Consider the following 27,825-nt stretch of genomic DNA (forward strand, 5'->3'; position numbering starts at 1 on the left):
GAATGTTTGATCACAACAATTTATAGGTGCTGTCTATATGAAATGTCTTGATACTATGCGCATAAGCTTTGCCTTCAAAAGGCGCGTAATAGAAACACATATTATTGTCTGAGACTTCAAATGCAATGAGATCATCTGGAGATTCTTCTTGTACTGTCTGAACAAAGATTTGCAATGACACAACATCGTCAGGAGAATATCTAGTTTGAAGAGCATGTATTCTCTCTGCAAATCGTTTGATTGCACGTGGTTTTTGAGCGTACATCTCTGGAATGGACGGACCTGTAAGAGGAATTTCAAGATCTTTGAATGCATTTAGCTGTGCTATCGCTCTTTGATTGTCATCTGTTTGGAAATAATGTTCTAAATATTTGCGATAAAAGACAGACGAATATTGACTTTTGTCATTTGGGGCGGAATGATCATGTTCTTCAACTATTTTGATTAGTTTGTATTTATTTTGATCCAAGATTGTAACATTAAAATGTGCAGGACATTTTGGATATTTGCAGTGGAATGAAATCTGAGATCTTTCTTTCCTGACACGTTCACCATATCCATACTGTGCTTGTATTTCTTGTTTAACTCCAAATTTACAAAGATCCATAACAGTAAAGATAGTTTCTTCTTCTAATTCCATTTGAAATTGAAATGAAAATTAAAAATTCAGAAATTTGAATAGATTTGGTCTGTAATTAAATGAGAATAGCAGTTTGTTCGTCATTGTTTGAGGCAAGAGTATTATAGGAATATTATATGATGGATTTGAGTTGCATATAAAGAGTGCAAAAGGATAAAGAGAGAAATTTTGTTAGATTAAATTATTAAATTTTAATTCTTTATTTTTTAGGATTGTTAGCTTTGTAAGATTGCTTTCTCACAAGAGAAAACAAGTATAAGGTTTAAGCTGTATGAGTTAGTATGGTTATCTTGGGTACTGTGGCACTGCGTTCCACCTTACCCAACTTAACCTTAAATATTTACAAAACCATTAACATATATTTTACAACACAAACGACAACACCAACTTAACCTTAAATATTTACAAAGCCGCCAACCACTTCACTAACGAACTCACTAATGTAAAAAAATAAACGTTCTCACTATCGTTCTCACTAACGACTTCACTAATGTTCTCATAAATTTTCCTCAATATCTTCATCATCAGTGTTAACCCTATTGTAGTCATACTTGAAGCCATAAACTTTCTCTAACTTCTTAACGTACAATTTACATAACTTACCTTCGTCATCATATGGTTTAATGATATAACTATTTCTATCTTTATACACAGTCAATGAAAAGTCAACTGGTCTCGGATGTATTTGAAAGAACATGTTATGCTCAGGAAGGAAGAATAAATGTTTAAATGTATGTTTGTTATATTTTTCGATTTGTATGAGTTGCTTTTGTTCTGTCATTTACATCCAAATAAAAATTTTCATTAAAATAAAAAATAAACTTTAAAATTAATGATATCACCACCCTCACACGTATGAAAACATAGCGCAAAAATAAATTTAGGTGAAGTGGTGAGATGTCACCTCTTTTTTCACCTGTTTTTTCACCCACTTGAATTCATTGCTTTATAACTCTCTTCCTTGGTTTCTTTTTAGTTGCTTTCTTCACGTCTGTCTCCAACTTGACTGTCTTTCTTCTTCGTCCGTAATGATACCAGTTACTTCCACCAGTCAATGGGTCAAATGGTCTTTCGTAAGGGTTTCCATACATTCCATAAGGTCCGTATGGATAAACTACTGGTGGAGGAAGAGTTCCATCGACTCTATTTAAATGCATTGTTTCACCTTTCATCTGGTCATTAAAGTCTTTTGCATGTTTTGCAAACTCATCGTCCTTTCCTAAAGCATTTTCTGACTCAGTCGCAACCAAATTGGATGCTTTATTTATGAGCCCTATTTTATTTAATCTTAACTTCTTTGCAACCCAGCCTCCAATCTTCCCTTTATTTGCATCTAATGTCTTCGAAACCCTTCCTCCACTCATTTTATTTACTGCGTCATAAGCCCCAAGTGCTTTTGCTCCAAATGCTAATGCTTTTGTTCCCATTGCGCCTAAAGCTGCCCAAGCTACCATTTACACCATATTAAAATCATCTCTCTTCAATATTATCTCATAAAAGTTCTCGTTACTGGAGAAAGTCAATGAAACATAAGCGTTCTCACGGGCTTCGCCCTCACCGCTTTGCGGTCTATCTAACTTATTTCTTATATCATCTATTCTCAATAAAATGTCTGAACAATTGCTAACATCTTCTACAACAGTTATTTCATCATGAATGACCTTTAAAAACAAGCTCATTTAATATGCAATTAAAATCATTTCAATAATGAGTCCATCCTTTCCATCTTTAGGTAGCACAACATCTTTCATTGAAGAAGGTTCGACAAGTCTTATATTAAACTTACTGACAAAGTTTGTTATACTATAATGCTTCGGCGGCGAATACATGTAGTTTGAAAGACATAATATAGATTCTTCAGCAAATTCACTTATACTGGATTTTATAACAATGTTCTCACGAGACCAAATACCACCAATTGACAATCTTGTAAGCAATCCTGCTGAACCTTCTACTGTAAACGTCGATGGTAACATTCCACGAAGGTCATCTATTGACATCGTTGAGTCACTGAATTTAAATATTTTCTTAAAGCAATCGTCATTATCTAACCATGCAATAGCTTTGAAGTTTTCATTCGAATATACATCTGCTTCATTAAATGTAAAACCTGACTTCTTTGCAGAGACGACTTTAAAATCTATTGCATTTGTTTCAAAATTATACGCTATGGTAACTTCTGAAGGTAATGGATGTCCTTCCGCAGTCAGTTGTTCTCTCACTACCGTTTGAAGCTTTGTGTTAAAAACTTTCATGTCATCTCCTGTGTCTAGGTTCACATACACAGCAATAGGAAAACTATCTTGCTTCTTTGTCTCATCATTATACCTCAAAACATTAAAGTTCTTCAATAATATTGTCCTTCCTGCTGGAATACTTCTAACTTGTCTTATTTCAATAGCTTTCTCACCTCCTACATACTCTACCCAGTGTCTTGGATATTCATAAGTATACTGACTTTCTTGAATTTTGGTTGGTTTCATCATAACATGTTCATAGTATATCTTTATACTCTTGTCAGTTAGACTCGGTGCTATGTTCTGAATATTTCTGACTTGCATTTTTAATGGAGATAAAATGAAGCATTTAATACATGACGTAGATGAAGACATGAATGAAACTACAGACAAACTTAACTCTTCTCTCATTCTTCCTTTCAGCAAAGGATATGAGTTCTGTTCAAATGGTGTGTATTTCTATTGTGGAAAGATGGGTTCAGGTAAGACATTTAACCTCATTCGTCATATACTCATAACAGAGCGTTTAGGAAACGACTCTTACTATGACCAAATCATTATATCAGCAACTTCAGACTCTATGGATCAACAGCGAAAACATTTATGTCAAAAGTTCAAGCCTCTGTCGTTAAAGTTCCAGACAGTGAACTCATTGAATTTCTTCAACGTTACATTCGACGTAAGAGGAAATATTATGCCATCGTTGAATTTATACAGTCAGGAATGCAAAAGACTTCAGAAGAGATGGAAAGAATTATTGACAAACACCACTTACGTCAGTACTCAGGAGTTTACGATATGAAACGACTGACAAACTACATTCTGTCAAAACTTTCAAAATACCCCTTCAAAAAGTATCCTTCAAATACTCTGCTCGTTTGTGACGACTTCGCCGGAAAAGGTTTAGTGTCAAAGCCTGACTCACCATTAGCTAATATCATTACTAAAGTCAGACATTACCACTTAACTGTAGCAATACTTATGCAAACATGGAGGTTTTTAGCTTTAAACATAAAACGTCTCATAACTGACTTCGTTATCTTTCAAGGTTTCTCACGTTATGATATTGAACTCATTTGGAAACAGTCAGGTATAACATTACCTTTTGAAGAAATTTGGGAAGCATATAAGTCTCTCATCTCTCCTCGTTCATACCTTGAGATTCATATCATGACTAATACCATTAAAGTCAAAAATATTCCATGGGAACGACCAACATTGTTTTAAAGTTTAACCTTCAATTGACTGATGGTAAACAAATTCCATGCATCTCTGTCGCCATTTCTGTTAATATTTTTGCTGTCATTCATATCATCCACTTCCCCATCCGTTAACTTTTGAGGATATGCGTTAGAATAGCTGTTCTTAAATGAAGGCTTTTCACCTTTGAGCGCATAAACTCTATAACTTTCTGCATACTTTATGTTTGAACCTCCTGAGCCATCATTGACATAAATTTTTATAGGCTTCCACCCTTTGTTCATGTTCCTGCTTCTTCCCTTAGCTCTTTTGTTCAGTAGTTCTACATCTTTATACACAGCTCCTGTCTCAGTGAATTCAACAATATTTTCATTCGTTAGCTTTACATTCAAACCCTTGTCGAGTATATTGTTCATTTCATACATATAAAAGGTTTTTATTCTATATGAAATGAGAAGCAAATCCATCTTAGCTGGTGCCGTTAATGTTCCAATTGAACCAACATCAAATGTTGACTCACGAACGACAAACAATATTGTCATAAAGAATTATAGTTCGGAGTGTTTGAAAGAGCCAGAACAGAGCTGAAATCCGTGAATTTAAACACAGCTTCAAACGCTAACGCTACATCAGATGTTAAGTTAGAGTATCCACTGGACCAAATTCTTTCAAGAGAAGCCAACGACAACCTTACACAAATGTTCAAACAAATCCTTCAGATAACGTAGACCATTACCTTCTTCAGTTATACCAAACAATTTTACTCAAAGACGATAAGAAGCTTTTGACAAATCTTATAAGCAAGAACCAAATAATTCTAACAAAGGAGGACCTTGAAATGTTATCTCACGAATAACAGGGAAACAATGTGTCATTGACTATCTCGACCCTGAAATCGAATGCTGTGGTCAAACGCCACCATTCATGAAAATAGGTAACATCCGCATCATTGAAACACCAGGAACTACAGGAGTTGAGTTTAAGTATAAATATTCGAACGAGTATACAAAACTTTCAACAGAATATAAACTTTGCTTGAAATATGTTTTAGTAAATTAAAGCAATTTGTAATATCTATCCAAAACTTCTTCAACAGTATCGAACTCATCTTCATAATGCAAACCTAATCTTATTGACTTGGTGCAGTTTTCACTAACACAATATAGCGCTTTGCGCTCGGCTCCTTTGACGCCTTTTTCTGTTCTCTTGACTGACATAACTAACTCATTTGTTTCATCAAACAGCAACAACCAAAGTTCATGACCTAATACATAACATTCATACTTTATATTTTTAGCTCTGAGTTCTCTTGTAAGCTGTTGCATTTAATATTTTCTAAAAAGTCAACTTCAACAGTCATTCGCACTGGTGCCTTCAGTTCTACAGGCTCGCCCTGAAAGTCAACAAGTCTGAATTGCATGTCTTTCAAATTATGAGGACTAATGCGAACCCATTTACCTAAATGAGTTGCTATGACAGGAACGTTTGGAATGAACATTGAATTGACTGCATAACAGAAAGATTTATACTCTACTGAACCTTTACTATTAACTCCTGAAATGCCTGTGACATTAGCTATTTTTGACTCAATGTACAAACAATTACCATAACATACGTATGGAACAGATTTCATCTCAATCGTTTTGTCAATACTTTTCAAAGGAAATGTCATATGGTATGCTCCTAAAAGAAGTTGAACTCTATGACTCATTCGTGTTATCTTAAACTCCTTTGCATAACTGAACTTCAAAACTCCTGCAATAAGTTTAACATTCATTAAGTTTTCTTCGTTCTCCTTGTTTATTGTAGTATTTATGAGAGCATTTAACACTCCAGCTAATGTTTCCATCTTATATTCTACATTATTGTGAAATCTTATTTCGTGCTTCTTTCCATCTATTTCAAACTCCATGAAATCTGTTTCATCTGTTATAACGAATGAAGCGATAGTATTGAAGTCAACAACTCTGAAAGCAAGCGCTCATTCTGAGACCTAAGTTTGTTTGTAGCTTTACTGTCCGTATTCGTTTGGGTCTGTACTTTGCAAATAGAACAACATTTTATTCTCATTAAAATATGAGTATAGCTGCATATGCGTATGAAGCTGACAGAGCTAAACGTTTATATTTTGGTCAATACTCTCTCACACTTACTGACAAATATATTGTTATCAGTGATGGAAATACCGAGAAATACATAACATGGAAGGACTATGAAAAGTTTGACCCTATTTTAACTCCATGTACAATGCCATTCATTGTAAATGGTGAAGTTGTCATGAAGAACGACACAACAGTATATAAGTCTGTATATGAAGCATTAGAATATATGTTGAATTATAATCCGAAATATTTGACCCAAGCACTACACCATGTGCAATGCCTTTTATTAAGGACGGTGAAATCGTAAGAGTTCCGGATTCAACGGTTTATACTGCTGTTCAAAACAGTTTACAAAACATTTTAGCGAATATCTTTAATTCAGAAACTACAGAAATAAAATTACCATATATAACAGATGCTAAAGAAATTAAATCAAAAACGACAACATTATTTACGTCACTTAATGATTTAATGACTTATATCATTAATATTCCTGCACCAACTACAGCATTTGATCCAAACTCGACGGTTTGCAGTGTACCTTTCATAAAGTCGCAAACGGACTCTTTGAGTCCTGAAGGTCTTTCAGACCGAAGCGACCAGGGCGAAGCCCATGACAGTTCATTAATTACTTTAAGGGATTCAACAGTTAATGAATCATTAAAGGCGTCATTAATGAAAATCATTGATTTTAACTCATTCACGAATACATATAATTCATTCATTAATGTTTCATATGCTTCTAAAGAAGGTGAGCCAAAAACTATCGATAAAGCGGTGTATGAAATAAAAGCATCAACGACGAAATTGAATTCGTTAACTTTTGACGGTGATAGTTTCGTTAATGACATAACATCGGGGAAAACAATTTTAACGAAAGAATATTTAAAATCTCATGTTAGTGAGTTCGTTGAAATTGAAAAAGAAGGTGGAATTAAGTTCGATCCACTGAGTTTCATTTTCAGCTTAGCGAATGCGGGTGTTTAGTTTTGCTGAATGGACAACTATACAGAGTGAAATAAATGCAATATGGACGTTTTTGGGGTCAAAAGCGGGAATGGGTGAGCTTGTAAATGCTGCAAGAACATTAGGTGAAACAGGAAATTTTGTAGATGGTTTTAAAAGACTTGTTTCAAATGTTTTAACAAACACAAAGAAATTATTTAGATATACCATACATAACGGACGGATTTTCGAACAGATAGCAACAAACCCTCCGGTTATGGCTGCGTTGATGATGGTTAGAGATATAAAACCACGTAACGACGGAACGAAGAAGAGAAGAAACCAGAGATACTGGTCGGGTTATTCGAGACATTAAAAACGTGTATCCTGAAGTTATTGATTTATTTAGAGGAGTTAATGATTCGATTTCAAATCATTCTATAACCCTCGATGAAGAGAATAAATTAACAGATTATATATTCGTCATTATTGCAGAATTAATGAAGAGAATAAATGAAAAAGGAACTGGTGATATCATTAATGTCAGCGATGTAATGATGAAAAGAAATTTTGACTCATTATTTACAAAACCGAAAACAGAATATAGTCTTTATGACGTAATTACCGAATTAATGAAAAAGATTAATGATAATAAGAGTTCTGGCGGAAGAGTTGAATTAGAAGTGAATGATGTTAATGAGAAATTAGCCGAAAAAGCAGACAAAAATGAGCTTTTAGCTCTGAGTGATAAAGTCAAGAACCACGTTCATTATATAACTTCAGACGAACAGATTATAACGGACTACCATGGATATTTAACACGAAGTGATGAAGCGAAGACAAAAAATGTTAATGAAAGAAGATATAAATACATTCGTGCTAAAGGTTATGACATAAGCTGTACTGTACAGTATGATGTAGCTAAAGCACCAGAAGCATTTGGTTATACCGGTGAAATTTATGCCTCTACTTTCAATGTTAACGGTGTATTAGTTGAACCAAGATTTACTTTGAGAGTTAAGTCAAAAATAACGTTTGAAGATGCTATTAAAAGTAAAGCTGACAAAGTTGAACTCGAAGCAACGAACAAAGTTTTGAAATCTCATAAACACAATATCTCCGATATAAATGAACTTCAAGCTACATTAGACAGTAAAGCCGACAAGAACCATACAAACGAATCCTTCACTACTATTAGAGCAGACGATGTAATATTGAACTATACCCTTGGTTCAAGTGCACCTTTAGAGAATCCAAGTACAAGCGTAAAAGATACACTAAACTCCTTAAATAACAAATGTATGAACATTGAAGGTCATGCCAGAAACTTTGAAGCACATGAACTACCAACAATGTTAGATAAGAAAGCAGATAAGAACCATACACATGATTTCTTCACAACTGTTGGTATAGAAAGTATTGAAGGAACGGTTGAAGGAACTGGTGGGGATGCATTATATTGGAAACCTCCTAACTTTCCACAAGGTTTAACATCGGAGGAAAACATAACGACGATGAAATACATTAGATGTAGAAATGTTTATGTCATGAAGGATGAACATAATATTAAATTCACTGCTCAAGATTTATATGACAAGAAAGCAGACAAAACAGAGCTTCAAACATTAAAGACTCAGATTCTTCAAACATTATATCCTATAGGCTCTATTTATACGTCAATGAACTCAACAAATCCAGCAACAGTTTTAGGTTTTGGTATGTGGGAGCAGATTGTAGACAAATTCTTATACTGTGCTAACTCTTCAAAGCAAACAGGAGGTTCGAAGAAAATTACTGAAGCAAACCTTCCACCGCACACTCATACAGGAACTACAAACACAACAGGTAGTCATTCACATTCAATAACAAAAAGAGGTTATACAAATCTTGCAGCAGGTTCGGATAGACAGGGAATGCATAGATATGATATTTCAAGTGACCCAGTAGATTCAAGCACAGGTATTTTCTGTGGAACCACAGGAAATCATGCCCATACTTTCACAACAAATCCAACAGGCTCGGGTGCAGATTACATGCCACCATTTGTGACTATATTCGCATGGTACCGCGTTCAATGAACGCACTTGAGCCTAGAATAAAATCTTTAACTTTACATAAATGAGCTTGAAAGAAGTATTCGAACAACATCCATGGAGGTCATTTAAGAAGTTCAATGAAGCTGCAAAGAGTTCGGGATTTACTAACAGAGCTGAAGTGAAAAGGTTCTTTGACAAAAATGTTGTACATCAAACAAAAATAAACCCTTACGACTACTTTTTACCAATTTACTCCAACACTCCTGACGCATACCAATTTGACACTCTCATTCAAAGCAGAAAAGGAGGACATAAACCATTCCTCATCTTCATAAATGTTAACACTCGTAAAGCATATGCATATCCAATGAAAAATAAAGGAACTCATGAAGTGTTAAGAGTTTTACAAAAGTTTGTAGCAGAACATAACCCAAGTATTTTAACATCAGACCAAGATAGTGCATACCTCAGCAACGAAATCACAGAATTTCTCATTAAGCATAACATAACTCACTACACTACTGAAGACCATAACCATAACATACTCGGTATCATTAACCGCTTCATAAGGACTCTCAGAGATTTAAATCAAGAGCGAGACTTTACCGAAGAAACAATGAAACATTTCATCGAAGTTTACAATTCCTCAACACATTCTACAACAGGACATACACCAAATTCAATGACACAACAACAAGAAGAAAAGTATATACAAAAGAAACGAAGCCAAACACAAAATATCAGAAATTCAACAAAATCTACCCTCATTCCTGGTACAAAAGTTCGTGTAGTTCTTGACGACAAACCGTTGACAAAGAAACGTTTAAGGTTAAGTCGAAATTATTATATCGTAGACTCTACGCAAGGTAATGGATATCTTATAAAAGCTGCTGACGACTCCATAGCATTTTATCCTCGTCATAAATTAGTCGAAAGTAGTAATGGCAAACTTGCTGAAACCATTGACGAAGCAAAGCGAGGAGTGGTTATTGAAATACTTGACTACAACATAAACGATGACACTTATAAAGTAAGATATGAAGGAGGCGTTGAAGATGTTATACCATCTAAGAACTTGAGAGAATCTAAACCAACTCATCTGGGACCATTAGAGCGGGAGTACTGGAAAGATAAAAACATGCCAGAAAGAATAAGAAAATTCTTCTAAACTTTTTCGTTGGATGTAAATCAGACATGAATGAGAACAGTCATGTATTATTAATGTTTTCATAAATTTACACCAAAAATAAGCCGCTAGCGGCAAGGGCGAAGCCCATGTTTAGGTGAAGAGGTGAGATGTCACCTGTTTTTTCACCTAATTTTTCACCTCTTTTTTTCACAAGCGTTTTACATGAATTGTACGATGTATATTTGAAATCCTAAACAATTTCGTAGCTTCTATTTCTTCTGTCAGTATGTCAAAAGTTTTAACAATACCGAAAGTCTCTTTATATTTCTTCTTGACGTCAGATAGAAGGAAATCTTCTGCTGTTGGATAGTTTTTGTTCAGAAATTCTAACATGTTCATTTTATCTTCTGCTGGCTTTTCTGCTTCTTTCTTTAAGTCTGCATAGTCGTTTCTCATTCTTTCTATCTCTTTGACGGAGTAGTTATATTTCCTTATTGCTGCTTTACATTTTGAACATTGTGGGTTCATTTTTGCATTATATTCTGAAACCTTACCTGCTAGAACAACTAAAGCGTCAATGGTTTTCTTCATCTCAAACATAGCGGGTCTTATCTGTTCATTCCATACTTTGCCTCTTCTATCTTTATCTCTTATTTCCCAAACACATTTTGCAACTAATGAAACAAAGTTATCGTAAGTCTTAAATTCTTCAGATTTATATATGTCAGAAACATTCTTATATACCATGTCGCAATCTTTGTCCATAACTTTATGGTTGCAATGAAAACCAAGGAATTCATAATTTACTTTACGTATGAACTTCTTTATTTCTACTGAGTCAGTTGGTTTCACTTCAATTTCGTCGAATTCAGGAATAGTGAGTTTTTGTTGTTGGATTTCAGGCAATTTGGGTAAATGGTCAATAATGTCCTGCATTTCATAAAGATACTGTTCATTTGTTTCATCTTTCGCACTACAGTCTAAATTATTTGTTAAAAGTTCTTGCTTTATCTTCTGGATTTCTGTTTCGAAAGTATATGAAGAAGGAATGAAGCTTTTCATCTCTACTAACATAGATGTTGGATTCATGACTAACGAGTTTGGTGAAGTTTTTGTGGACAGAGTCCCGCCGTTCGCGGCTTGAATTGTTGTAGAACCTATTGTTGAAATCATATCTTTTATACAAAATAAAAAATAAATAAAAATAAAATTAGCGTTATTTTCTTTCATAAGGAAATTCACGAAAATTCAAGAGGTGAGAAATTAGGTGAAAAAACAGGTGACATCTCACCTCTTCACCTAAACATGGGCTTCGCCCTTGCCGCTAGCGGCTTATTTTTGTTCAAAGCTTCCACGAGAGAAAAGATTCCTCATTTGCTAAGGATTCCAAAAATGAAAAAATCATTGATTTCGGCTGAGAAAAACAGAAAAAACCCTTCTTCCACGGGAACAAAGAAATAAAGAAGAAATAAAGTAAATTTTTTATTTATTCCCGTGGAAGATAGAGCACTTTTATGACACTTTTTATTCACGACAAACAAGACAAATAAAGAAAATAAGAAAATACGGCGCTGTCGCGGTTCGAACCACAGACCCTGACCCCTCCATAACACCACCTTAGACCACTGTGCTACGTAGCCTGTCGACATAAGATTTTATAAATTGCATATTTGACGTAAATTTATTTCCATCTGGCTTCCCACTGCATAAGATATTCATACGTGTTTGTAAGACATTCATTAAACTTCTTTTCTATTGCATCTAATCTTGCGTTATTTTTTTCAATAACTTGTCTGTATTCTTCATCATCTCCAGCAGTGTTTGGGTCTTCACGTTTAAAATATTCATTGTTAACCAATTTTTTATCTACAAATTTTATTAGTGTTTGATTCACTTCGTTATGATAACGGTCATATTCTTTCAATACGTAAGTGAAGACAAAATGCGTCGTACCTTCAATCTTAAAGCTTAAAGAACTTTCAACACAGTTTTGAGGGTCTGTCAGTGCGTCAATGAGATAGTATTCGAAGTCAGTCAATAATCTTTTTAAAGTCATTTCATACAGGATAAAATTTAATGTTGTGAAGAAATAGTGTTTAACACAGAAAAAATAAAGTTAGTTTTTATTTTATTTATTTTTTTATCCTGTATGTAAAGACAGATATGTCAACATTAGAGAACACAACAACTGCTATCGTTCATGAAGTCATAAATGAAGAATATGAGTACATACAGTATAACAAACAATTGAGACTCATTCGTTCTGTCAAAGACGACATGTACCAAATGCAAAGTATAATGAATGCTCTTCGTTCTACAAAGCAAGCATATCATTGGTTTGAAAACCAACAGGCAAAAGAACTTTTAGAAGAATTTCCTCATATGATTGCTTCCCTCGGAAAACCGAGGGAAGAGATTCCGTACGAAAATCGCAAGAATTTGGCTCCTGGTTTGAAAGGTTATTATGTTCATAGACTTTTAGTAAATGCTGTAGCAATGTGGGCTTCACCTCGTTATGCTTGTTATATTTTCATGATGTTAGATGAACTATATAAAGCAGAACGTGGAGAGATGGAAAGAAACTTCAAGCAAAAGATGAAGTCATTGAATCCAAAGACAAAAGCATACAGAAAAGAATACCGCGTTCAGTACCAAAAGGAAAGGAAAAGAGTTATAAGTATATGATATATACTGAAGAGTTGGAGAAAGAAGAAGATAAAGATATGGTTATGTTGCATTTAGTCAGAAGAAACAACAAAAGCTTTTACGACCTTGCTAAAATATATAAATCTGACAGAAACTGGTTCTATCGTGAAAACTTACCGATTTCAATGACACCGAATGAGCAAATAAAAGAAATTGTCAAAAATACTCTTCCTCAAACACACTATGACATCAAAGGTTGCACAATACTTACCTTCAAAGAAGACTTACCATTACTGAAGGAAAAAATAACAGAATATTTCGATAACTTCAAAGAGGAAGAATGAAGTCACGACAACATTAACGAAGAAGTCACGACAACATTAACGAAGAGAGAATGAGGTGAAAAAAGAGGTGAGAAAACAGGTGACATCTCACCTCTTCACCAAAAATATATTTTTGGTTAAATAGCTTCAGGGTCAATTTCTTCAACCATTTCACTTCCTTCGTCAATGTCAATAGAAGCTTCTTCAACCTTTGGTAAGAACTTTTGTATAACATCTTTGTTCGTTATTGTCTTCAGAGATGAAGGATAATATTTCACAGATGTTTCACCCTTCTTATATTCTTTCTGTTCGGAAAGATTCATAGCAATACTGAAGAAGTCAACGTTAGAGTTCTTTATAACAGTATAATGAGTATCTTTGACATTCACGAAGAAACCCTTTTGTTTCAAAACTACTGCTAACTCTTGTGAAGTATAACGTTTGCGGTCAATGACGATAGCTAATGGTCTGACATACTGACCAAACTTAGATTCTTTCACAAACTTCTTGTTAAAGATAACATTAACGTTTGCAGAACCATTGAACTCATTCTTGATGGCAGTAGCGAGAGCATTGTATGAAAAGAACTTGCAATCTTGCATGTGTTTCATTAAAATAAAAATATTAAATTATTTTGAAAAATAACTTAAAAAAATGTAATCTAATTTTTCAAAAAATATTTTTTATCCGATAAAAAGATGACAGAAAAATTAACTTTTTACATAGCGCCAGACCCTTCTTGCCCACATCCTTTTAAGCCACAATATATAGACATAGAACTAAATAGAGAAAGCGAAATTCTACAAATAGAAGAAAGCGAAATTCTACAAACAGAAGAAACATATAGAGACCTAGATAACGAAACTGGATATGCACTATTCTGGTTAGATTGTCCTTATAAAATGTATGAAAAAAAGGCTTTATATGAAGAATATAGAAAATATTGTCATGAAAACAATATAAGACCAAGCTCTAGAGAAAAATTCTATGCTGGTATAAAACATCTTTTCGAAGTTCGGAATGGCAAATATAGAAAGAAATAATTTTTCTAAGTTTATTTTTTCAAAAAATATTTTTTTATTTCCTACTAAAGATGTATCGGAAGTTGTCTAAGTTAGAACACTCGGAAATAAAACAACTTCTTACAGAAGCTAATATAGATGTTGCAAAGCATTACGCGACAAACAAAAAGGCACTCGCTGACTTCATTAAAGACTATAATGGTGCAATAAGTTATGATAGAATTCATGAGTTCATAAAGCCGCAACGCGGCGAGGACGAAGTCCATGCAAGAGCATTTCCTTTAAATGACATTGCTATTGACTTATATCATAGACGTTCAGTACCTCATGAAGTAAGAAGAGAAATGTTTGACATAACAAATGCAAACGTTGGTGAAACACGAAAGAGAGATGACACACTGAAACAACAGAGAAGAGAGATGTTTAAAAGTGCTATAGAACAAGTTCGCAAAGCTAATAATGTCATTCGTTCCATTGACGACAAACCAAAAGAAGGTGAGAGATGGTTAAAGAAAGATGAAGAAAATAGGAAGAGGAATGTGAAGTCAGGCAATAGACTCATTGACTTTAACATCGAAGCTTTAGATGAACCAAACAGAGATATTTACACAAACATTTCGGTAAGGTTTTCATGAGACTCTTAGAGAAAATTAAAATAAACTCACAACAGAGATGGATGGTATGTTATAAACTTGGTGGAAAGTATGAATGTTCTACGTTAAACCTCAATAATATTGGAACATTACTACATCAGCTCTTGAAGGAGAACTTTATATCAGAGATAGAAGCAAATGCTGCAGGTATTGTTGAAATGCACTATGACTTCTTCTTGACAAACATAAAGAATCTTACTGAAATAAAGATGTATGATTTAACAGAATATGAAGGCTTAACGATGTCAGATGTAAAGAAAGGCAAACCAAAAAAGAGACCATATAGAGATGAAAGCACACTGACAAATGACCAGAAAGCCATTTTGGAAGCTCTTAAGCAAACAGGAAACCCAGCACTTATAGAAAGCTTTTGGAAAGATAATGGTGAAAAGAAGTTTTATAAGAAGAGAAGCGGTCAGTTATGGAAGTATCTTTGCACATTACCTATAAATCTTGAACGCTACCAAATCTTCAATGAACTGAACAAAAGAACTGCAACACTTATGACAGAGACAATTGTTTCGTTTATGCTTGCATTCAGGCTGGAGTAAATGAAGAAACTATTGACCACATGAGAGAAGTCATTCGTGTTAGAGACTTTCCTCAAAGTAAAGTACAAGAAATTTCTGACGCAACAGGTATATCATTTAATGTTACCATTGGTTATTTCAATGAGTCAAGACATAATGAAATAAAGAGATATATACCAAAAGAATGCGAAACTGTTAGAACTATTGACTTACTTCTTGTTGAAGACCACTACATGCTAAATGAAAGATTACCAATGACAACATACTTCATTCGAAACTATAAAGAAATTCTCAAAGCTTGTGGTGGAATGAACATTGAGAAACAGATGAAGATTTATACAAAGAGAGAAGATAAATATGTAGTTCGTTATGATAGAACAACACCGTTATGGGATGTTATGAAAACATTGTGGGAGTGCAAATATTTCGAACCTATTTCTTATGGAGAACTTTTCACATATACTACTGACTTATATAAACAGAACCTTGCACCATTTAAAGATTTGACATATGCTCCAAAGTATTGTGTACAACTGAAGAAGAAAGCAGAGTCAAAAGAAGTAAATAAAGCTAAATGTAAATTCATACCTGAGCACGTTTTCTTTGCTGACTTTGAGTGTAGTACGGATGGCTTTCATAAAGCTTTTAACATCTGTTATGACAGTGAAGATGGTTCAGTTAGTGAAAGCATTTGGGGTCAAAACTGTGCAACAGAATTTTTGGAAAGACTTCCTGACAAGAGTTTAATATATTTTCACAACCTCAGTTATGACATAAACTTCATCTTAAGACACATGACAGAAGTGAAAGGAACTCCCATCATTAAAGGTTCACGAACAATGCAAATAACTGGTTTATATAAAGGAAGGGCAATTATTATAAAAGACTCTTACAGTGTTATAAATAAGAAGCTTAAACTATTTCCTGCTATGTTTAACTTACAAACAGGACCGAAAGAAGTATTTCCATATAACTACTACAGCAGTGTTTTGTTAGCAAATGACAACAGAACTGGTGTCATTTCTGAAGCATGTAAGTTTATCCATGATGCAGATACATTTATGAAGAACATAGATTCCATCAAAGGTTGCAGAATAGATGAAAACCACTTCGACTTAGAAAAATATAGCACGTTTTACTGCAAACAAGATGTAAGAATTTTAAGAGAAGGTTTTGTAAAGTTCCGCAATGACTTATTGAAAGAGTTTGATTTAAACGTTTATGACTACGTTAGTATTTGTTCTATTGCTAACAAATTGTTTGAGAACAGAGTATACTTCCCGAATGGAAATCTTTATGACCTCTCAAATAAACCAAGAGAATTTATTTCGAGATGCATTCAAGGTGGAAGATGTATGTTGTCAGATAACATGAAACAAAAGAGCAAAAAGAAACTCATTGCTGACTTCGACACTGTTTCATTATATCCTTCAGCTATAGCAAGACTTTATACTTTAGAAGGAATTCCAAAAGTATTGAAGGATGAGATGCTAAGCACAGAGTATCTCATGAGACATTTATTCGATGATGACCAAAAGGAACCCATTGGTGAAAAGTTTATGTCTGGCTTCTTTGTTCTCATTAAGATAACAGAGATTGGTATACCCAGACACTTTCATTTAATAGTTTGCGACCCTGAACTAAATCCAGAACTTAACGTTCCAAGAAGTTCAAACACTTGCTGTCTCATGTATGTTGACCATATAACATTACAAGACCTCATAAAATATCAAGGTGTCAAATGTGAAGTGTTGCAAGGATACTATTACGATGGAAACAGAGATATGAGAATAAGAGATGAAGTAAAGAAGTTGTTTGAGTTAAGGTTAAAGTATAAGAAAGAAGGAAACCCCTTACAAGAAATTATAAAACTCATTCTGAACAGCATTTATGGCAAAACTATTCTATCTCCTATTGAGTCAAAAATAACCATAGTAAATGACAAAGATGCTATAAGATATGCTATAAGAAATTACAACCATATAGTGAAGTTCGAAGGTTTGGATGGTTCAGATAAAACTATTTTCAAGCTAACGAAAAGCATTTGCAGACACTTTAACTTCTGTCCACTTGGTGTTAATATTCTGTCTATGTCAAAACGTATTATGAATGAAGTATTCTGTACTGCAGAGGATATGGGACTTCAAATATTTTACCAGGATACCGACAGTATGCACTTATATAATGAAGACATCCCAAAGCTTGCAGCAGAGTTTAAGAAGAGATATGGTCGCGAACTTATAGGAAAGAACCTTGGTCAATTTCATAGCGACTTTGCAGAAATAACACCTGGAAAACAAAGTTTAGCTTATAAAAGTATTTTCTGTGGAAAGAAGACCTACATAGACTTACTCACTAACGATTTAAATGAAGTTGCATTTCACTGCAGAATGAAAGGCGTGAAGCAAGATGTTATTGCTTTAACCGCTAATGAAATGTTTCCTGAAGCTATACAATGCTATTACAATGAAGATAAGAACATTCACATACCTGTTGGAACATATGACAAAGACTCTGAGTTCAGTTTAATGAAACTTTACAAAGCACTTCATGATGGTCAAGAGATTGCATTCGACTTATGTAAGTCATGTCAACCTTGCTTTGCTGAAAAGTTCAACTTTTCAATAACGACTAAAACAAGCTTTATTCGTAAGTTGAAGTTCTGAGGTCATGGGCTTCGCCCTTGCCGCTAGCGGCTTATTTTTGTCAGCAATGAGGTCATGAATGAGGTCATGAATGAGGTCATTCGTGATAAAAATAAAGCTAGCGTAGATTTTACAATACTGCGATGGTAGAGTTTAAGAGTTGTGCTTCAATGTAGAGACAGTCCTTATGGTCTGGAGGTAAGAACACTGGACATTTATGGTCATGAGTGGAGAACATGTCTATCCAAAACTCACGATTGAAGCCAGTTAATTTATAGTATTTAGGGTTAGGAAGTGGTGAAGTTCTTGTATGACCAATGAACTCATTTTCAACTCCTTTACTTAAGTTTGAATATAATATAGCTTGCTTTCTATCCCAAATGCCAGGTGTTACAATCTTTGAAAATTCATTTTTCCTCGGAAGCATTGCATCATAATTGAAAACATTCTTGAAATCATCACTTGGTTCAGAGATTTGAAATCTTATATGTAATGGATTTTCTTTCTCTTTAGCGACTTCATTGAATGGTGAGAATACAACAAACTGACAGTCATGTGTTCCATCTTCATTTTCATTAAATTCATAATGAAAGTCTATAAGTTGTGGCTGACTACCTTCTTCTTTCAGTTGTGCAAGAAACTCACGTAAAGGCTGTAAAGTTTGTACTTCAATGTTGAACTTTTTCTCGAACATCTCATTAAATGAAATCATACATTGCAACAATGTTGTATCGTCTTTAAAGTATTTGTATATGTGAATGTTTTGGGCGCTTAAAGACTGTTCGTCATTTTCTATCTCGACTTGAAGTATAAAGTCAACCTTTCTGAAAGCACGTGTTATATACATAGATGTTATGCCAATGTACTTCTCTTCATTTATGTTCACAATCCAGTCTGTTGGAAACTTAAACGTTACTCTGTTCCCCTTTATTTTGACGTCAGGGTTTTCACTACTGAACGCAACAGATAAAGGTATTTGTCTATACATTTAGTTCGGATAAAAATAAACCATTTACTCTTTCTTTGCTTCAGCTTCTTTAGCTTTTGCTTCAGCTTCTTCTCTAGCTTTTTTCGCCAGCAAACGTGGGTTCTTCTGTCTTCCAGCAGCTAATGCAGCTAGTTGTTTTTCACTAAGTTTTCTCTTTGGTCTCTCTGGCTTTTGTTCTTGTTTTTGTTCCTTCAGTTCGGATAAAATTTGCTCGCGAATTTCTTTCTTCAATGCTTCAACATCTATGACACCTTGGGTCTTGTCCGTAGGGCTTGTCTGAGTCATTTGACTGCAGATAAAAAACTAAATTAAAACTTTAACCGATGTAAAATGAGCTTGTCAAAATCAGAGCGAGAGTCTATTATATTAAATGACGCAAGAGGAATACAACATCCTTTCTATTACGTAAGTCAGAGTAAAGATGGTAAAATATACGTAAGAAAAAGAAAGGTACCATTAGCGAATGCAGAGAGCGACAACATTAAGGTGCATGGCAAGGGTGAAGTCCACGAAGCCCATATAAAACCTTCTGTTCAAACTGAAAAGTCAATAGAACCAGAAGAAAAGAAGCCAGATGTACTTTCAATAACGAACCAAGAGCTTATTGCAAAGTTCGTGAATTTCATTGAAAAACAAACCGAGTCAAAGAACCCTGACCCGCCAGTGAAAGAAGTTGAGACAAAAGAGAATGTACAGTTCATTGAAAATGTCAAGAAACAACTTCCACCACGAATACCAAGAAGAAGAGTGAGAATAATGAAGTAAATAGATATTTTTATCTGAAGTAAATACATGCAGAACGAACAGCTAAACGAATTTACTCCAGCAGAGCATATTCATCAGATTCGCTCATATTTCGATATCATAGACAATGCAGTTCAAATTGGTGACACTAATAGAAAATATTCTGACGCAAAGATTCCATCACAACCTGGAACTGCTAAAGATAACACATGGGTAACATTCAATCTCTCACCTCCTGGTGAAAATATGTTGGACCTTTACAATACATTCATTACGTATAAAATGGAAGGTCAATTTATTGCAGATAAAGAAATTGGTTCAGGTTCCAATAAAACAAACCCACCAGGATTTTGGATTGGTTTCGATGACGCTTTCTATGCAGTTGCTGGATATCAAATCCTTGCAAATGGTCGTATCGTATATTCTCAAGACAACGCAAGAGAAGAAGCATATATAACTTCAAACTCACAAACTACCGAACAAATAAAGAAAGTAGATGTTTTCTCAAAGACTCGACATGAAGATGTATGGAGTCATTCGGGAACATGCAGAACAGGACAAATTGTTAGTGGTCCAATTACAGCAGGAAAATCATTTGATTTTAAGCTTCGTTTAAGAATTCCTGTTAGAAGATTCCTTCCATTAGAAGCTATTCGATTTATTCCAGCTTTTGCAGGAAACATTCAGCTTAAAGTAAAGTTCAGTAGCGACGCCTTACAATGCACATCTATATCTGTAAATGATATCATTGCTTTCAATCCAACTCTTAAAGTTGCATTTGCTTCAGATTCAAATCCACCGACAAATAAATTTGTTCCATGGAATGAACCATTCACTATGATAACGAAGGCAGTAGAAGCTAGTGGAACAGTTACTATTACAACTGTAACCCAGCAACTATTTCGAACAAAGATGGATTTTAATGAATGTTTCATTCATCCAAAGTCATTCTCTTTAGACCCTAACATTTATACAGAACTTGTAGAACATTATACAAACGAGGCTTTATGTTTTCCTGTTAAAGTTATGGATTGGATTCCTATGGATGGTTCATTCTCAAAGAATACAGATAGTTCAAGTGCAACATTTACAGCAGCTTATACGCCTATTAATGTTAAAAGTATTTGGGCACTATTTAGAAAGAAAGACAACTATTATGTTAATTTTGAGAACCCTAAGTTTAAATATCTTCAGCTTTCCATGGGAGCTTATGGAAATATGCCTGCAGAACCGAAAAATCATATGGACCTGTATTTTATGAAATGGTTGCGAACGCTTGCAATACAAACAATGATATGATAGGATTTAATGAAGATGTTATGAGGTCATTGGTGGATGATGGTAGTGTGGAACATAAATGGGATAGCTATGACAACACACATTTCTTATGTGGTTTTCCAACAGAAGTGGACTTTTGCTTCCAGCAAGGTCAAACATCTACTGCTCCAATAACATACAAATTGTCTGTTAAAGGACCTATTGAACTAGCAACTGAAAATGTACCAAAGCCACTTATTGGATTTATGAGGGATTGTTGCTTTGCAATACAAGTAAGACAGTCAGGCATACCAATAATAAGACTTGACGACTATAACTTAGCAACTGACGACAGTGAGGAATAAAGGATGAACGTTTATTTTTAAAGCTTATAAATGAGTTCTTCATCAAGCTCTCGTGAACCTTCACCATCTATGAAACAAACTTTACCAAACGATTATGGAGCACCTATTGAATATTTCTTACGAGCTGCACAATGGCAAAGAGCAGTCTCACCAAGGTTAGGTGTTCCACCAGCTCCTGTCAAAAATAGCATTTGGTCAAGTCCTTATATAAAATATGGTCTCCCACTAGGTTTGCTAGCTACAGCAGGAGCAGTTATGATGTTGAAAAGAAATAAAGCAAATGTTGTAAATAATACTGAAGTAGCTGAAGTTAAACAAACTCCGACACCATCACAAACAACACCTTCAATGACTCCTGAACCTATGAAAGTACAAACTCCTGTTCAAAAGTCAACTCCTAAACCGACTCCAACATTTAAACCAGAACCTACTCCTCAAATAAATCGTAAAACTCCTGCGTTTCCTTACTGAAAAAATAACGTTATTTTTATTTTATTTGAACATTTTTATTTGATTGAAATGACGACTAAAGTCACTGAAGCAATGAAACAAAAGTTTTTGGTAGAATACATTAAATCAGGAGCGGTTCCAGAAGGTTTTTACGTTCATACTATGAAGGATGGTAGAGTTCAGTTTAGAAAGATAAAGCAACCATTAGATAGAGAAGGTATATTAAGGAAGATTAAACTTCATGAGGACAACATTGCTGAACTTAAGAAGAAGTTAGAAGAGTTGGAGAAAGGAAGAGAGTTATAAAGCAATGAATTCAAGTGGGTGAAAAAACAGGTGAAAAAAGAGGTGACATCTCACCACTTCACCTAAATTTATTTTTGCGCTATGTTTTCATACGTGTGAGGGTGGTGATATCATTAATTTTAAAGTTTATTTTTTATTTTAATGAAAATTTTTATTTGGATGTAAATGACAGAACAAAAGCAACTCATACAAATCGAAAAATATAACAAACATACATTTAAACATTTATTCTTCCTTCCTGAGCATAACATGTTCTTTCAAATACATCCGAGACCAGTTGACTTTTCATTGACTGTGTATAAAGATAGAAATAGTTATATCATTAAACCATATGATGACGAAGGTAAGTTATGTAAATTGTACGTTAAGAAGTTAGAGAAAGTTTATGGCTTCAAGTATGACTACAATAGGGTTAACACTGATGATGAAGATATTGAGGAAAATTTATGAGAACATTAGTGAAGTCGTTAGTGAGAACGATAGTGAGAACGTTTATTTTTTTACATTAGTGAGTTCGTTAGTGAAGTGGTTGGCGGCTTTGTAAATATTTAAGGTTAAGTTGGTGTTGTCGTTTGTGTTGTAAAATATATGTTAATGGTTTTGTAAATATTTAAGGTTAAGTTGGGTAAGGTGGAACGCAGTGCCACAGTACCCAAGATAACCATACTAACTGTATGTATTAAAGTTATAAATATTTGATTTTAAAAAAAATCAAGATTTTAAACTTTAAAGGTATTAATTATGATTATCTTTCTTTAGCTTTACATGCTGTATGCTACTTTTGGAAACTGCTCTATTGTATTAGAATGTTTTTAAATTTTGCACCTAAAAATGCGTAATATTAAAAATTAAGGTATTAATTATGATTATCTTTCTTTAGCTTTACATGCTGTATGCTACTTTTGTCTTTGAGACATTCCATGATTTAAGTTAAGAAGCTTTAAAAAAAAATGCAAAAAAATTGAATACTTTACTGGCTGGGCAAATTTGTCGCCGCCCCGCCAAATTTGATTCGAACCATGATTTTTACAAAACAATGTTTTTTCCAACTGATAATAACAACCAGTAAGTCTCAACACTCAAGACGCTGATTATCGCGTCTTCTCAGGGATATGTTGTAAATTGCGAAATTAGATCGATTCGTATCGGAAATGCATTTTTTCCCTTCAATTTTTCGATGGAAAATTACTGAATTTGAATACATCGGTAAGTTTTCAATCGTTTTAAGAATGCTATTGAATATACCGATAACACGTAAATCATATTTTGCCTTAACGTTGATATTCGGTCATTCAAATGCAAGCGCAAATGATGAAAACATCATCTCTGGGCATAGCTATTAATGAATTTCATATTAATTTTGTCGAAGCGCGATATTTTTTTTAAATCTCATTATTGAAGGGAATACGTTGTTAAGGATTAATTATTGTACTACGATTGGATTACATTAATATAGCATTATGAACAAAATTTAATTCAAATTTTTCTTTAAAATCTTGACTTCTCAATTTTTTTCACAGTCTGACAATTTTTCTCTGAAAAATTTTTGTTCTTCTAATATTTTATTTATTATAGTATTTATATTAATATTATGTGGTTTAAAATTTTCTGAGTCGCATTGAAAATTGAATTAACCACAATTAACAAAACAATGTGAATTTTTCTTCATAAAAATGATTGCTTTGTTAATCATCATAGTCCACGCAGTAGCTATAGACTTCAATTTAACTGATTATACAGCTGGTTTCCCAAACATTTCCTCGAATGAAACATGTTTTATCTTTTATTTTCCATGCACCAATTATTCTCATTGCACATCATATGAAGGAATCCTTCCAAATGGAAAGTACAGGCTAGAAGTCTGGGGAGCAGAAGGTGGTATGGTGTACTCATCTTTGGCAGCAAATCCTGGAAGAGGAGGATATGCAAAGGGAATAATTAATATACCATATCCTACAAAAATATTCATCCATTTAGGAGGTTCTCCTCCAAGAAGAAATGATACTGAAAAGAAGATAGTTTATGGTGGTTATAATGGAGGAGGGATGAATATCAACCCAAATGGAACTGTGCAAAATGGTGGTGAAGGTGCGACTGATATTCGCATTGGAAATGATGATCTTTATTCCAGAGTGATAGTAGCTGGTGGTGGTGGGTCTGGTGGCACAATATCACTAGATTCACAGAATCCAGGAGGATCAGGTGGAGGATTTAATGGTGAATCAGTTGATTTTTATGCAATGAATGGTGGAACTCAAAATTCTGCAGGTTCATGCAGCTTCAGAGCTCATTCCGGTGATTTTGGATATGGTGGTAATAACAGCTACCGCGGAGGTGGTGCAGGTGGTGGTTGGTTTGGAGGTGCGGCTTCAGAACCAAATACATATGAAATGGGAGGTTCAGGAGGTGGTTCAGGTTTCGTTTACAATTATACTTTGCCTCCAAGTTTCCAATATAATTTGGATAAAAAATTCATGCTATCCAAAACAAATTTGATTCCAGGTAACGAGAACCTACCAGAATGGGATGGTTCCTTTAGTATTGGCCATTTAGGACATGGCGTAGCCAAAATAACTTTGCTGCTACCTCCTAAAAAAACAGAATTCATTAATCCATACCATGATATATTTTTTCGCCATATTCGCCGAAGATAAGTGCATGAAAAGAAGAGAATATTTGTTCTGCTTAACTGTTTTAACATTTTTATAAACATGTATTATTGATTCAACAATTATAAGATCATTTTTTTGTCAATCATACATAGTCAAGTATATTTTTACTTTAGATGATGTAAGCTTGAAAGAAACACACTCATTGCACGCCATACTTTTTTATCCACTCCAATAGAAAGTAGTTGAAATATAATTGGATAAATCATTTCTTACATGTAAAACGATCCACATAGTCATCAAATAATATCTCTTCTATATATTGTTTTTAGAGTTCAAAAATTTTAAAATCAGATAATCAATATAAAAAATCAATAAATTCATAAATATATCAAGTGTTTTATTTCAACCTATTTGAGTATCCCCTTTTGAGTTATCAATGAACTTGTTTTCTTTCTGTTTCACAGTAGCCAAAGCAGTTGAATAGATACCGAAATCAGAGTGTTCTTCGAAGACACACTGTTCTACGTTGATGTTTCCTCCGTCAGCCTGAATTCCGACGTGTCCGTTGTTTCTGAATGTGCAGCCAGTTGCCTGGAGCGAAGAACCTGTTTCAGAAGCCAATCCAACCTCTCCGCAGTTCAATATTTCGCAGTCATTCATTGAAACGCGGCCTCTTGGACCAATGAAAATTCCAACTTTTTCAATATCTTTGATAGTTGTTCTGACGAATTCCGCTGCACCAGAAGAGTGGATGTGAGTTCCAACACCACTTGCGCACTCAGCTAGCACGCAGCCAGTGAACTTGCAGTGCGCGTCATTCCTTATTTCAGCGTGGCAATAACCAGAACCAGAGAAATTACACGATTCGAAAATTGCTTCTGCTTTTTGGAAAATTAAAATTGCAGAAGCTTTCGCGTTATCTCTGAAGTTGCAGTGCTCGAAAACAGATACAGTTGACTCATCGTGTATCTGGCAGCACATTCCATTGCCCTGCTCGAACGTGCAGTTCTCGAAAGAAGGAGTTCCTGCTTCGGCAATTTCGACAGCGGCGTCTTGATATCCCCTGAAGAAACAGCCTTTGTACTGTGGATTTGCGCCGATGACTGATGTGCAGAGGTGCTCGCTCTTAGTGAACTTGCAGTTGATGAAGCGCGGCTCTGTTCCCTGGAAAACAGTGGCTTCAACTGCGGCGTTTTCGGAAAATTCTGACTCGTCGAAAATTGGAGCAGCTGTTTCTCCAACAATTTCGGCTCCGACAAGGGCGTTTCCTGCAAATAGACAGTGTGAGAACATAGCGGATGTTGAGGAAACAGAGACTCCGCCTCCGCTGTTCGCAAGGAATTTGCAATTCGTTGCCGTGACTGCAGATAACTCCGAAAACTCGGCTCCGTTCGATCTGCAGTTGTGGATGACTGTCTGATCAAGAACTATGTCGCATTGGCCGACCGTTGCAAGGCCACAGCTCTCTGTTGAAAAGATATCGCATCCGATAGCGGTGAACCTGGCATTTTCGATAACTGCTGTGGTGAGTTGGCATTGCCTGAGTTCAATGAAGCCACCGGAAGTAGAGGAAACGTTCCTTCTTAGCTCTAAGTTCTCACATAAAACTGATGCGCCAATTGAAGAGGAAATAGAGTTAGTACATTCACCATTAAGCGTACAATTCTTAACTTTGAGGATACCGCCGTCAGTTGCTTCGACTAAATTGGCTTTTTCTGCATCATAAATATGAGAATCGAAAATTGAGACTTCGGAGTCTTTCTTTACAAGAACACATGATTTTGTGCAGTTTCCTATGTAAGATTCCGTAACTTTGCATATACTAGAGTCAGCGAGAATGGCATTTTCAACAATATTTTCAATCTTGCATTTATTAACCGTAAGAGCGGACTTTTCTTGTATTGACAAACCTTTGTTGATAATATTTGTATCGTTAATTGTGGCTGTAGAACGGTTCAATATGATGTTGAAATCTTCTGATTGAGATAAAACACAACCCTGTAGATTTAAGCGAGTAGTAGCGGAGGCATTGATTGTAGCATTGATCTGGCAGTTCGTGAGTTGTAATCTAGCGCTTGCAACGTCAATTCTTCCGTGTCTAATCGCGATATTCTCCAAAATGACGTCTCCTGAGCTGATTGTGAAGGATGGAGATGGGCTATCAAAGATGACTTCACCATCACCACGGAGAGTAATGTTTTTGGTTATTACGTATTTTTGCTGATAAATGCCTGAAGGTAAGACAATAACTGAATCCGCAGCGCATGTAGCAAGTACAGTAGCTAAATTTGGATTTGATGTCTCTGAAGCAGTGATTGTTGGTGTGTTTTCTGGAGAATGAAATGGAGGAGTTGGCTGAACTTGTGTATCTTTGAAGAATTGAAGTGGTAAGCCAGATGATATCGGTGGAGATGTACGAACTCTCTTTTTATTGGATGAACTTGACTTATTAAGTGCATCTATGAAAATTGAAAGATCTGCTTCAGTATTTAGTGACGAACTGTTAAACTGTGAAATTGCATTTGTTTCGAACATGTTATTATTGATTGTATCAAAAGAATGAGCGGTGAAAAACGCAGAATCAGTTGTAGCAAAATCAGATATCGAAGAATCTCCTACCATAGTGTTAATAGGAATCATAATGGATACATTTTCTTCAAGGCTGATGTATTTAGCGATTAAATCGTTAAAATCAGCCATAAAATCAAATTCAAAAAAGTGACAATTTGAAAAAGAATGACATTCATTCTTGATACCAACATGTGCATATTGCCCCACAAAAGTTGGAAAATCAATCTTAAAAATACATAATCTTATTCAAGTTATCATCTGTTCTGGAGTAATTGACTAATATGAGATTCTTCTTAACCAGATAACGAAGGTGAGCCTTGTGTTAATTGTCATTCTGGATATAATGCCTTTTAGACTAATAATTTCTCATTTTATCCTTGAGTCTTTCATTTATCAATGAGATGATGAGAACATAATTAAAACT

At 34.7% G+C, this 27,825-nt stretch overlaps 14 protein-coding genes and 4 pseudogenes across 18 annotated transcripts, besides 2 other annotated features; 11 read left to right on the forward strand and 7 right to left on the reverse strand.

Moving 5' to 3' along the window:
* Positions 1 to 10: 10 nt before the first annotated feature.
* TVAGG3_0861570 (MULE transposase domain-containing protein) lies at positions 11 to 640 on the reverse strand (the record flags this gene model as incomplete). The annotated part of the gene is made up of 1 exon (XM_001305990.1): positions 11 to 640. The coding sequence occupies one exon, from the start codon at positions 638 to 640 to the stop codon at positions 11 to 13; it is 630 nt and encodes a 209-aa protein (XP_001305991.1).
* A 274-nt stretch (positions 641 to 914) lies between these two features.
* Positions 915 to 22,890: a mobile genetic element.
* On the forward strand, positions 3,481 to 4,104 carry TVAGG3_0861590 (protein of unknown function, DUF4106 family; the record flags this gene model as incomplete). Its single annotated transcript, XM_051249723.1, has 1 exon — positions 3,481 to 4,104. The coding sequence occupies one exon, from the start codon at positions 3,481 to 3,483 to the stop codon at positions 4,102 to 4,104; it is 624 nt and encodes a 207-aa protein (XP_051085198.1).
* Positions 4,528 to 5,136, forward strand: TVAGG3_0861600 (annotated as a pseudogene). The gene has a single exon. A coding segment is annotated over exon 1 (609 nt).
* TVAGG3_0861610 (uncharacterized protein) lies at positions 5,363 to 5,854 on the reverse strand (the record flags this gene model as incomplete). The annotated part of the gene is made up of 1 exon (XM_051249724.1): positions 5,363 to 5,854. One exon carries the CDS (start codon positions 5,852 to 5,854, stop codon positions 5,363 to 5,365), a length of 492 nt encoding a protein of 163 aa, XP_051085199.1.
* Positions 6,154 to 9,199, forward strand: TVAGG3_0861620 (annotated as a pseudogene). Its single transcript has one exon. A coding segment is annotated over exon 1 (3,046 nt).
* Positions 10,497 to 11,036, reverse strand: TVAGG3_0861630 (organellar and viral DNA polymerase type B; the record flags this gene model as incomplete). The annotated part of the gene is made up of 1 exon (XM_051249725.1): positions 10,497 to 11,036. One exon carries the CDS (start codon positions 11,034 to 11,036, stop codon positions 10,497 to 10,499), a length of 540 nt encoding a protein of 179 aa, XP_051085200.1.
* TVAGG3_0861640 lies at positions 12,453 to 13,030 on the forward strand (annotated as a pseudogene). The gene has a single exon. A coding segment is annotated over exon 1 (578 nt).
* Positions 13,396 to 13,869, reverse strand: TVAGG3_0861650 (uncharacterized protein; the record flags this gene model as incomplete). The annotated part of the gene is made up of 1 exon (XM_051249726.1): positions 13,396 to 13,869. One exon carries the CDS (start codon positions 13,867 to 13,869, stop codon positions 13,396 to 13,398), a length of 474 nt encoding a protein of 157 aa, XP_051085201.1.
* On the forward strand, positions 14,352 to 15,144 carry TVAGG3_0861660 (annotated as a pseudogene). The gene has a single exon. A coding segment is annotated over exon 1 (793 nt).
* On the forward strand, positions 16,303 to 17,276 carry TVAGG3_0861670 (organellar and viral DNA polymerase type B; the record flags this gene model as incomplete). Its single annotated transcript, XM_051249727.1, has 1 exon — positions 16,303 to 17,276. A coding segment is annotated over one exon (974 nt), but the record flags the coding sequence as incomplete, so codon positions are not given.
* Positions 17,569 to 18,129, forward strand: TVAGG3_0861680 (organellar and viral DNA polymerase type B; the record flags this gene model as incomplete). The annotated part of the gene is made up of 1 exon (XM_051249728.1): positions 17,569 to 18,129. One exon carries the CDS (start codon positions 17,569 to 17,571, stop codon positions 18,127 to 18,129), a length of 561 nt encoding a protein of 186 aa, XP_051085203.1.
* TVAGG3_0861690 (uncharacterized protein) lies at positions 18,239 to 18,802 on the reverse strand (the record flags this gene model as incomplete). Its single annotated transcript, XM_051249729.1, has 1 exon — positions 18,239 to 18,802. One exon carries the CDS (start codon positions 18,800 to 18,802, stop codon positions 18,239 to 18,241), a length of 564 nt encoding a protein of 187 aa, XP_051085204.1.
* Positions 19,121 to 19,381, reverse strand: TVAGG3_0861700 (uncharacterized protein; the record flags this gene model as incomplete). Its single annotated transcript, XM_001325058.2, has 1 exon — positions 19,121 to 19,381. The coding sequence occupies one exon, from the start codon at positions 19,379 to 19,381 to the stop codon at positions 19,121 to 19,123; it is 261 nt and encodes an 86-aa protein (XP_001325093.2).
* TVAGG3_0861710 (uncharacterized protein) lies at positions 19,427 to 19,861 on the forward strand (the record flags this gene model as incomplete). Its single annotated transcript, XM_051249730.1, has 1 exon — positions 19,427 to 19,861. The coding sequence occupies one exon, from the start codon at positions 19,427 to 19,429 to the stop codon at positions 19,859 to 19,861; it is 435 nt and encodes a 144-aa protein (XP_051085205.1).
* TVAGG3_0861720 (uncharacterized protein) lies at positions 21,493 to 21,933 on the forward strand (the record flags this gene model as incomplete). Its single annotated transcript, XM_001305996.1, has 1 exon — positions 21,493 to 21,933. The coding sequence occupies one exon, from the start codon at positions 21,493 to 21,495 to the stop codon at positions 21,931 to 21,933; it is 441 nt and encodes a 146-aa protein (XP_001305997.1).
* Positions 21,982 to 22,218, forward strand: TVAGG3_0861730 (uncharacterized protein; the record flags this gene model as incomplete). The annotated part of the gene is made up of 1 exon (XM_001305997.1): positions 21,982 to 22,218. One exon carries the CDS (start codon positions 21,982 to 21,984, stop codon positions 22,216 to 22,218), a length of 237 nt encoding a protein of 78 aa, XP_001305998.1.
* Positions 22,889 to 23,218: a mobile genetic element.
* A 673-nt stretch (positions 23,219 to 23,891) lies between these two features.
* Positions 23,892 to 24,872, forward strand: TVAGG3_0861750 (glycine-rich protein family; the record flags this gene model as incomplete). Its single annotated transcript, XM_001305998.1, has 1 exon — positions 23,892 to 24,872. One exon carries the CDS (start codon positions 23,892 to 23,894, stop codon positions 24,870 to 24,872), a length of 981 nt encoding a protein of 326 aa, XP_001305999.1.
* A 352-nt stretch (positions 24,873 to 25,224) lies between these two features.
* Positions 25,225 to 27,541, reverse strand: TVAGG3_0861760 (F-box only protein family; the record flags this gene model as incomplete). Its single annotated transcript, XM_001305999.1, has 1 exon — positions 25,233 to 27,530. The coding sequence occupies one exon, from the start codon at positions 27,528 to 27,530 to the stop codon at positions 25,233 to 25,235; it is 2,298 nt and encodes a 765-aa protein (XP_001306000.1).
* Between the last annotated feature and the right edge of the window lie 284 nt (positions 27,542 to 27,825).

Source organism: Trichomonas vaginalis, chromosome VI, assembly GCF_026262505.1.
Source record: "Trichomonas vaginalis G3 chromosome VI, whole genome shotgun sequence".
NCBI classification, from domain to species: Eukaryota; Parabasalia; order Trichomonadida; family Trichomonadidae; genus Trichomonas; species Trichomonas vaginalis.